This window comes from Hyla sarda, chromosome 8, assembly GCF_029499605.1.
Source record: "Hyla sarda isolate aHylSar1 chromosome 8, aHylSar1.hap1, whole genome shotgun sequence".
In the NCBI taxonomy this organism is placed as follows: domain Eukaryota; kingdom Metazoa; phylum Chordata; class Amphibia; order Anura; family Hylidae; genus Hyla; species Hyla sarda.
The window spans coordinates 56,281,500-56,291,559 of NC_079196.1; the positions used below are offsets into that span (position 1 = coordinate 56,281,500).

The following is a 10,060-nucleotide window of genomic DNA, read 5'->3' on the forward strand; positions in this document are numbered from 1 at the left end:
TGTCCTCTGACAAAAGTGAATCTTATATCACATTTATTTGTGAAGCTTTGCATCTTATTCTCACCAACAATGTATTTCAATTTAATAATACATGGTACACACAAAAAAGTGGTGTTGCCATGGGCACACCGGTGGCATGTACCCTGGCAAACATTTATGTAGCTTTTCTGGAAAAAAGATGGATCTTCTCAGAAATTAACCCTTTCAGAAAATCCATCGCTAGTTATGTGAGATTCGTGGAAGACGTCCTAATAACCTGGACGGGTACCGGAACAGAGTTCACGAATTTCATCACATGGCTCAATACCAACAACAATATGTGTCTCAGCTTTACTAGTAAGTCTAGCAAAGAAGAAATAGAGTTCTTAGACGTTCTGGTAAGAATAAGTGAGAACAAATTGCGCACAGAGGGTTACCGGAAACCGACGACGGGTAATTCCCTCCTACATTATATGAGCTACCACCCGAGCCACGTTAAAATCGCTATCCCCTATGGGCAATTTCTTCGCTTGCGAAGAATAAATGACACTCAGAGTAGCTTTGAAAAGCAAGCTAAAGAACTTACTGCACGACTGCTAGAAAGAGATTACCCACCTCTGATTCTACAGACAGCTTACAATAGGGCCAGACAAAATAGAAATTTCCTTTTACAAAATAGTGGTTCACAAAACTCCAAAAAAAGCCATCAAAAATTAAAAAATAACAACAGAAGATTTTGCTTTACATTCACGCACAGCCCGATGGCTGAGAAGATAAAGCAAAGTATCCACAAGCATTGGTACTTAATCCAGAGTGACCCTATTCTAGCCGAACAATTTGACAAAAAAAACCTCATCTCCTACAAAAGAGTCACAAACTTAGGCAACATCTTAACCAGTAGCAAATACTCCAGTAAGGAGAACATGAGCTGGCTAAGCGGCCCCACAATGTGGGGAAATTTCCGCTGTGGGAGCTGCAAATGGTGCCCTAAACTCAAAGTAGGAAAAATCTTCACTATTGGAGGCATACAAATTAAGGTGAGGGAATTTATCAATTGTAAAATGAATCATATCATTTACTGTATGTTTTGCGACTGTGGTCGCTACTATATAGGTAGCACCACAAGATCGCTAAACATCAGATTTAGAGAACATCTTTATTCAGTTCGTTCAGGAAAGGGGTGTCCTCGGGTCCTGGAACATCTCAAAACTACCCATAATAACGACCCGGCTGCATTAAAATTCTTTGGGATAAAGAGAATAATGCCCAAAGATGGGATCGATAGGAAAAAGCTATTACTGCGCACGGAGGCGGAGTTCATCCTGCGCATGGATGCCCAAGGTAATCTTGGACTTAATGACAAGCTAGATTTTAGTGTATTTCTATAAATAGTAGTTGTTAGTCCATATATGTCATTGATTCTGCAGAGGGTTGTTGATTTTAAAGGTTTTTCTACTTTTCTAAGGTTTTAAGTCACTTACCTGTGTGCAACGCTCCTCCGCTGACGTAACTGTGGGTGTGTATATAACCTGCGATGCGTTATCAGAGGGCGTAGTCTGACGAAGCGGGCTGTGTTCCCGTGAAACAGCTGTAACTACACCTCCTGTTCCCCCGGCGTCCCTGCCGACCACTTGTCCTTCTGTGTTCAACGTTTTATGCTCAACGGAATAAAGAAACCTGAGCACGTTGATCGGGTGAGAGCGGTCTTTTTCTACATTGTTCTAATTTACAAATATGTTTAACTTTCTGCCACCAGTTGATTTAAAAGAAAAAAGGTTTTCACCGGAGTACCCCTTTAAATATGTTACAAAATTTTATGCAGTGTGAACTTAACCTAAGATTGTACAGGGTTCAAGGGAAGCAACCATCACAGAAAAAGGTTTAAGTGTTAGGGTTTGTTTACATGCAAAGCTTACTGAACGAAATTGCGCCAAAACAAAGAAATTCTGTTGAAATTCAAGTCCCATTCATTTCAATGGGATTCTGCTGTGGAATTCCACAAAATATAATACTAGTCCTATATGTTGATGGAATTCGGAAAACAGGCTATGCTCACTCCTCGGAATCTCCGTGCGGAATTCCACTTTGAATTCTGCATGGAAATTCCGCTGCAGCAGAGTTCTGTTGACTTCAACGGGATCCTGCTGTGCTGTGCACACAGCGTAATTTCCCTGCCAGATGTTTCCCTGCCAAATTACAAAATCCATGTCCGCAGAAAGAATGAACCTGCGACGGCGCATTCTCATCTGGTCCTAGTGCCGGCATATTAAATCTGCAGTTTCCAGAATATCCGCACGGAGATTTTCTGGAGATTTCTGTAGTGTGAATATAGCCTTACACTCCCTGTAACCTTATATAATGACATGATGCTACAAATAGACATTATGGGGGGTATTTATCAATTTTGCCTCTTGACAGTTTCTTTTTACCCTTTTTTTTTCACTTTGGTTTTCGTGGACATGCCCCAAATTTATCATTTGGTGCAAGTTGTTAGTAATTTTGGCTCAAATGTTGAAATCAGCCGTTCACAGCGCCTTTTACAAAGAACTTACCACTACAGAGGACGCATATTTTACCCCTTGTGCAGCCATTTCGGAGTCCCTCCTACAGTATATCAGCAGGCGACATGAGTTATTTTCTATTGTGGGGTTTATAGTCACCATGTGAAATGGATTTTATTTTCAACTTGGGTAGTTTTTTTTTTTTTTTTGTTACTTTAGTGCAGTGGTCTTCAACCTGCGGACCTCCAGCTGTTGCAAAACTACAATTCCCAGCATGCCCGGACAGCCGTTGGCTGTCCGGGCATGCTGGGAGTTGTAGTTTTGCAACATCTGGAGGTCCGCAGGTTGGAGACCACTGCTTTAGTGCTTACCTTTCCTGAACCTGTGTGGCTGCTTTCACCCAAAAAAATAATTTTAATGTATTTTGACGCCTTTACATTTTCTGACATTGCTAAGTGTGTTTTCCATGTGCAAAATTTCTTGGCGGGGATTTGCGCCAAAATTGGGCCATTGGCGTCGATTGGCGCAAATGATGAATTACTGACTAAAGTTAAAATCACACACAGGACCGTGTGATTATGAAAAACTTGTAAAAATGACAGTGGAGAAGATGCGCCAAACTTTGGCCCAAAAAGACACTGCGCCAAAGTATTGCGCCAAAGTTGCGTGAAAAAAAAACCCACATAAATCCTTTGATAAATAGCCCCCCAATGACTCTAATCTGTCACTCTTTTTCCTTTTATTTTACATTATGGTGACTTCTAATTGTTTTCCATTCCGACTCTCTTTTAATCCTCATCCTTCCTCATTGTTCACTCTTTGTCCTTTGTTTCCTTTTTTTTTTTTTTTTTCCAAAGTTTGAAGTACACACGTGAAAGACTTTTGTGGGGGTGGGGGGAGGGGGGAGAAGAAAGTTTAGCCTGGAGAATGTTATGAGGTTGATGACATAAGCTCAGCGCTGGTCTGTAACTATTACCTGTTGGTGATGGTTTCTTTAAAATGCTCATAATTCTGTCAAGTGACTGGCAGTGGAATTAGTGGGTGCTGGCGCATAATTCTCTCGCGATTGCTGCATTTGAAAGACAATCATCTTTTTCCATTTTGTTTCCGATGCCCCCGCTCCAGGTAAGAGGTTAGTTACCTTTATAAGACCGTACATCTGATAGCGTGTAACCCCCAGTCTTCATTATAAACATGCCAAACCCTGTGGTCATACCACCTGGACAGTCACTGTCCCATCTACAATTTAATGATGATTTTAAAATGTCTCTGCTACTCTTGCAGCGGAATTCTTACAGCGTTGCCGGTAAAACTGTTTTTCACACAGTGGGATGTTGTCCCTGACGGCAATTTTCCCTGCTGTCATCCTTTTTATTTTCCTTATACTCCTCTTTTTACCCCTAGTGAGTACCTTTTATTATGTTGACATTGTATCTTTTACTATGTCCTCTGCATCCTGTTTTAGAGTTTTATCAAACTATTCAACTCTTTACAATGTTTAGACTATGGACGACAATCATATGCTTTATTCCGCAGAGGGGAAATGCATAGGGTCCTTAACCTTGGTTGCACAGCGCGTTGACATTTGACTATTTTTTTCTATGGTACTACAGCACTCAAGAATCAATAATGTCATTTATATGACACCTTTGCGACTGTTGGGGGGGGAAAAAAGGTGAAATCTGACAGGTTTATTTATTTATTTTTTTTCAGTTTTTTTTCAAAGTGAGAGACCCCATAAAAAAAATTAAATGTAAATAAAATTGCTGCTGGTAAATGACTAAAAATTATGCAATTGTTATCTTAATGATGGAGTTTTAAGTTTTTCCCAAAATATTGATAGTAATGTAACACGTAGCAATTATATTTTTGTATTTTCTGTATTTTTTGTTTGTTTGTTATTTATTATTATTGTGGATTGCTGCATAAAACCTAGGTTACTATATATGTGTATACTCCCGGACGAAGGCTGTAACGTGCCGAAACGCGCGTTGGGGTGACGCTGCCCAGGACCCTGCTGACTGTTTGCTGCTATTCTTATCACTATACTGAATACGTTGATATAGGTTGATATATACCTTGTTCAGCACTTTATGCGCTGTTGCACATTATTTTGTACTTATTCCCCCATACCTAATTGTGTGTGTGTGGAGGGTGGGGGAGGGGATTATCATATCCCCACCCAGGCCATATTTAGTGCAATATATCCATCATCAATAGTTTTACCTTCCTTTAAGCCTCTACTGTGGTGTCCTTTTTACCATATGACAGCAGAGGTTTCGGTGCAGTGTTCTAGTGTTCCCACGTTTTGTGATTCCTCCTTATAATCATGTTTTTATCATTTGTTATTTAATAAAGATTATTATAATTTACTTATTAAGGACTCCATTTTAAATTTTTTTATGAAATTTAGGAGTCTAGATTACCTTACTTTATGTTACAGGGGGTTGTTACCATAATGGCTAGTGTTTAGGTGTCTTTATCCTTCACTATTTTCCCTCCCCCAATAAGTGTTGTTTTTGTCTAATTACTGTATATGTGTGTATAAAACTACCGTATATACTCGAGTATAAGCCGAGTTTTTCAGCATGATTTTTCGTGCTGAAAACGCCCCTCCTCGGCTTATACTCGAGTGAATTCTCCGCCTGTCAATCCCTTTTCAGTGGTCTTCAACCTGCGTACCTCCAGATGTTGCAGAGCTACAACAGCCATCGGCTGTCCGGGCATGCTGGGAGTTGTAGATTTGAAACCTCTGGAGGTCCGCAGGCTGAAGACCACTGCGGCCTTCGTCATCATCCAGACCCCCCCTTTAGCCTGCGCATGAACGTCTCTGTGCGTCGTTGTCAAGGCAACGTCACTAGTCCGGGGCAGGTCCGGAGCGTGTCTGGTGAAAATGGACAGCCTGGAACGACTAACCCTCCCCACCAGATGGTCCCTTCAGCACAGATGGCCCGGACCAGCTCACCCTTCCTTCCCACCGAGGGGAGGTGAGTAGAAAACTAAAGGGGGGGGGGGGGGTCTGGATGATGACGAAGACCGCAGTGATCTTCAACCTGCGGACCTCCAGAGGTTTCAAAACTACAACTTCCAGCATGCCTGGACAGCCGATGGCTGTCCGGGCATGCTGGGAGTTGTAGTTTTGCAACATCTGGAGGTCTGCAGGTTGAAGACCACTGATGAAGGGATTGACAGGCGGTGATGATGACGGGGGGGGCGGTCGATGATGACGGGGGTCTGGATGATGACATGGGGGGATGATGTATTTCCCACCCTAGGCCTATAGTCGAGTCAATAACTTTTCCTGTTTTTTGGGGGGTGAAATTAGGGGTCTCGGCTTATATTCGGGTCGGCTTATACTCGAGTATATACGGTAGGTATTTCCTCATGCATCTGGTTCAATTTTATGATACAAAGCAACAAATACATAAGCTTTTCTATCTGAAGGGTTTCACTTACCTTAAATGCGGATTCAAGGCCATTAGATTCATCAAAAGTCAAGTTTAAAATTCTGCTCAAATGGTGGTCAAAGCCGTTTATTTGTTTCCGATATTTCATGTAGTCACTCAGAAAACCCTGAAAATTATTTGAGGCACAAACCATGTTAAAATTGTATGAAGCTTCATAGAGATTGAATGATTGACAATGAATTAAAAATTACATATCAACTGGCTTCAGAAAGTCAAACAGATTTGTACATTACTTCAATTAAAAAATCTTAATTCTTTCAGTTCTCATGAGCTGCTGAAGTTGAGTTGTTCTTTTCTGTCTAAGTGCTCTCTGATGACACGTGTCTCAGGAACTGTCCAGAGCAAATACCCATAGCAAACCTCTTCTACTCTGTGCAGTTCCCAAGACAAGTAGAGATGTCAGCAGAGAGCACTGTTGCCTGACAGAAAAGAACAACTCAACTTCAGCAGCTGATAATTATTGGAAGGATTAAGATTTTTTTAATAGAAGTAATTTACAAATCTGTTTAACTTTCTGGAGCCAGTTGATATATAAAAAAAAAGTTTTTTCCTGGATAACCCCTTTAATTCAGCAATGTATAAAACTCTTGTCAAGTCTATTGTGTTTTCATTGATATTCTTACAAATAAATGTTTTATAGGCTACATGGCTAAATTTTCATGTTTTTTTTTTTATGAACCTCAAAGTAATGATAATAAAAAACAAGCATGACAGAGATGCCAGATTGAAAAGGGGTTTTATGATTTGATGTAAGTATGCTTAAAGAAATTGGGGAAGATTTATCAAAACCTGTCCAGAGGATAAGTTGCTGAGTTGCCCATAGCAACCAATCAGATAACTTCTTTCAGTTTTGAAAAGGCCTCTTTAAAAATGAAAGAAGCGATCTGATTGGTTGCTATGGCCAACTTTTGCTCTGGACAGGTTTTGATAAATCTTCTGCCTTATGTCCAGACGGCCACACACATTAGATAACTGTTGGTCGCAGGTCTCCGACTCCCCCATAAACATGCAGACTTGGCTCAATCATGTGTCCACTTTAATCTTGTGCCTGTGCTGTTTTCTGTGCTATTCTCCCTGGCTAAGGAATAGTTAATGTGATTAGCCAATGGGACCTCGGGTGTGGTTTTAAAACCCGAGCTCTGCTGAACTCTGTTCTGGTGATTAGTTCTATTATGTCTGGTTTATTGGTCACCTTTGCAGTGTCTCTTTGTCTGAATTTTAACCATGGTTGATTCCTGTTTATGATATAGATATTAGTCTGCTTGGTTTTTGTACATCTGTCGGTTTTTAGGATTATGGATGTCCGTTCTGCTTTAACCTTGTAATTTTAGTCTGTGTTCACACTGTTAGTCTTGTTAATCTTGCGGCTGCTGGTCACAGTTGCCTGTGATCGTTTTTGCTGGATTACCCCTTCCTGTTTTGTGATTTTAGCCTGACATATTCTCCTAGACTTTGACCCTCTGACCTTCCCTCTGCATACTGACTTGGATGTTGTTGTTACATCCTGAAAATGGCCCTGCTTTGGTGGATGACTTTGATCTTGCTGTTTTATCCCTCTCCCTTGCACTTAGAAAGGGTCTGTTGTCCATTTGGGGGACGCTATCTAGAGTGAATCATCCAGCAGGAACAGGGCTGGCAGGTCGAGATTCGGGCAATACATCCTTTTCCTCTGTTCTGACAGTATGAACACCTTAAATGGGATGAGATATAACACTTACTACAAGCTGCTGCACCCTTTCCTAGTAAGGCCGGGTTCACATCACGTTTTTGCCATACTGTTTTCAATCTGTTTTTCTAAAGAAAACCGTATGGCAAAAAAACGGATGGAACAGTATACTGTTTTTAAAAGTGCATACAGTTCCGTCAGTTTTTATTGAAAAAAAAAAAAACATAAGTTTTTGAAAATTTTGTCCATTTTTAATGGGAGGGGTCTTGGGTGGGGACTTTAGGATTTTAAAAACGCATACGGTGTACTTTTTTCCATACTGTTCCATCCGTTTTTTTGCCATACGGTTTTCTTTAGAAAAACGGATTGTAAACAGTATGGCAAAAACGTAGTGTGAACCCAGCCTAACACATACTACAAGCTGATGTAGCCTCTCCTTGTATCTGTCTGCATTTCATGTACTCTACAACTCCTCCTCCCATCTCCACAGATGTCTATAGGCAGCCTGCAAACCTTATAAAGTTTCTCACATCTGCTTGTACCAGATTTTATGGAAAGTCTGTTGAAATGTTAGTACCCAAGCATATAACATTCTAATAGTCCTAGTGTTTTAATTCTTCACCTCTTTGAAGATCTTTGGTGTTGCTGCATAAAAATATTCTTATTTCCGGTGTGTTAAAATAGTATGTGCCAATACAGTCCTACTTGGACCAAATAAATTAACAGCAAGACTAATTCCCATAATCCCTCGATTAAAAAATTTGGATTTTTAGTCAAAGATCTAACATATCCCATAAAACTTTGCTATGAATTTATCATATACAGTGATCCCTCAACTTACAATGGCCTCAACATACAATAGTTTCAACATACAATGGTCTTTTCTGGAACATTGTAACTTGAAACGAGACTCAACATATAATGCTATGGAATCTGCGAAACGTGTCAATAGCTGGAAGAACTGACCAAGCAGAATGGATATTTTACTGGTAAAACCCCTGTATTCCTAAAGTGTATGCACTGACTGGTGTCTGGTAGCGCCCCCTACAGTACAGGGAGGTATTACATGTTCTGTACTCTTTACCTGTACTAAGGTTAGCTGCTCCTTTGGACACCAGGTGAGGGCGGCTCCATTTTCCTTTTTTTAGGACATTGCCTGTACTGTACAGGACCCTGAAGAAGCTCCTGTCCACTACATAGACCAGTGTTTCCCAAAGAGGGTGCCTCCAGTTGTTGCAAAACTACAACTCCCAGCATGCCCGGACAGCCGAAGGCTATCCGGGCATGCGGGGAGTTGTGGTTTTGCAACAGCTGGAGGCACCATGGTTGGGAAACACTGATATAGACAGTGATTACAGCTCCCAGCAGATCTTTATTACTTTTATATGTAAGGATTAGTTTTTTCTGTATTAGTTATCTACGTTTTTTTCTTTAATTCTCACTTTTTCCTATTTTTGGATGACATTTTGGTGGCTTCAGAACCAGTTACCAGGTTTCCATAGAGTTATGGTCTCAACATACAATGGTCGTCCTGGAATCAATTAATATTGTAACTTGAGGGACCACTGTATATTGTTTATTTGGCCTATAAAATGCTTTTCTGCCCATATCCCATACTACAGACCAAGTCTACAGGTCGATATTACATCTGCACTGTCCTGGGGGCTATTTTATCTACTACCCAATATGTAACTTTTTTATCACATGGGTAATCCAGTCTCAAAAGGACTGTAGCGTCTTCTATTCAGGATATTTAGGTAGGGATCAATAGTCTTTCTGACCAAATGTTTTTTTTTATTTTTTTTTTTATTAAGTCAAGATCTGTAAAAAAATAAATAAAAAAATACGGTACTTACTGGATTTGCATAATCAAGAGGGTTGTATTTACTCTCCTGCAACATTCGCCAAATTTCATTGGATTCCTCACTCATGATATGAACTTCTTCACTAAGAATTTTACCTCTGAATCCTCCAATTTCTATTTTCTCCAGTTTCAGAAAATCATTTGCTGCTACAAACAATTCCTAACACACAAAAAAATGAATTATACAACAGAGAACAGAGAAAAAAAACTTCTTTAAAAGCAGCAGCATGTATATCACCATATTGGCCCTGAACTCCCAAGCAACCAATCACGGAAGAACTGCTACACGGCACCAATTCTTCTCTCTAATTTACACAGAAGCCGGCAGAAAAAACTGTGAAACTGTGAATACCTATTGTATAAGAGCAGTTCACACAAATGTATTTTCTTACTTTCTGCTGCAGATCTGCTTCAGCAGATTTTGCTGCCCACTGAAGTCAACGGGCAGCAAAATCTGCAGCAAAAATACGCATGTGTGAATGGGCCCTAAAAGTAGGAGACATTCTGGGGTGCACAAGGACCCTATTTAAGGGTACGTTCACACGTGCGTATTTTTGCTGCATATTTTGCTTCCCATTTCCTT

General features: G+C 40.3%; 1 protein-coding gene across 5 annotated transcripts in view; it reads right to left on the reverse strand.

Moving 5' to 3' along the window:
- LOC130285427 (dynein axonemal heavy chain 11-like) overlaps positions 1-10,060 on the reverse strand; it is a 523,820-nt gene that overhangs the window by 489,258 nt on the left and 24,502 nt on the right. For all 5 annotated transcript variants that reach the window (XR_008847325.1, XM_056536793.1, XM_056536797.1 and 2 more), the window contains 2 exons: positions 9,470-9,637; positions 5,937-6,053 (listed from right to left, as the gene is read on the reverse strand). Coding sequence is in view for 4 of the 5 variants with exons in the window: in XM_056536793.1 (XP_056392768.1) it covers positions 5,937-6,053; positions 9,470-9,637 (285 nt within the window). In the remaining variant the exon portion in view is untranslated. The remainder of the gene's footprint in view (positions 1-5,936; positions 6,054-9,469; positions 9,638-10,060) is intronic.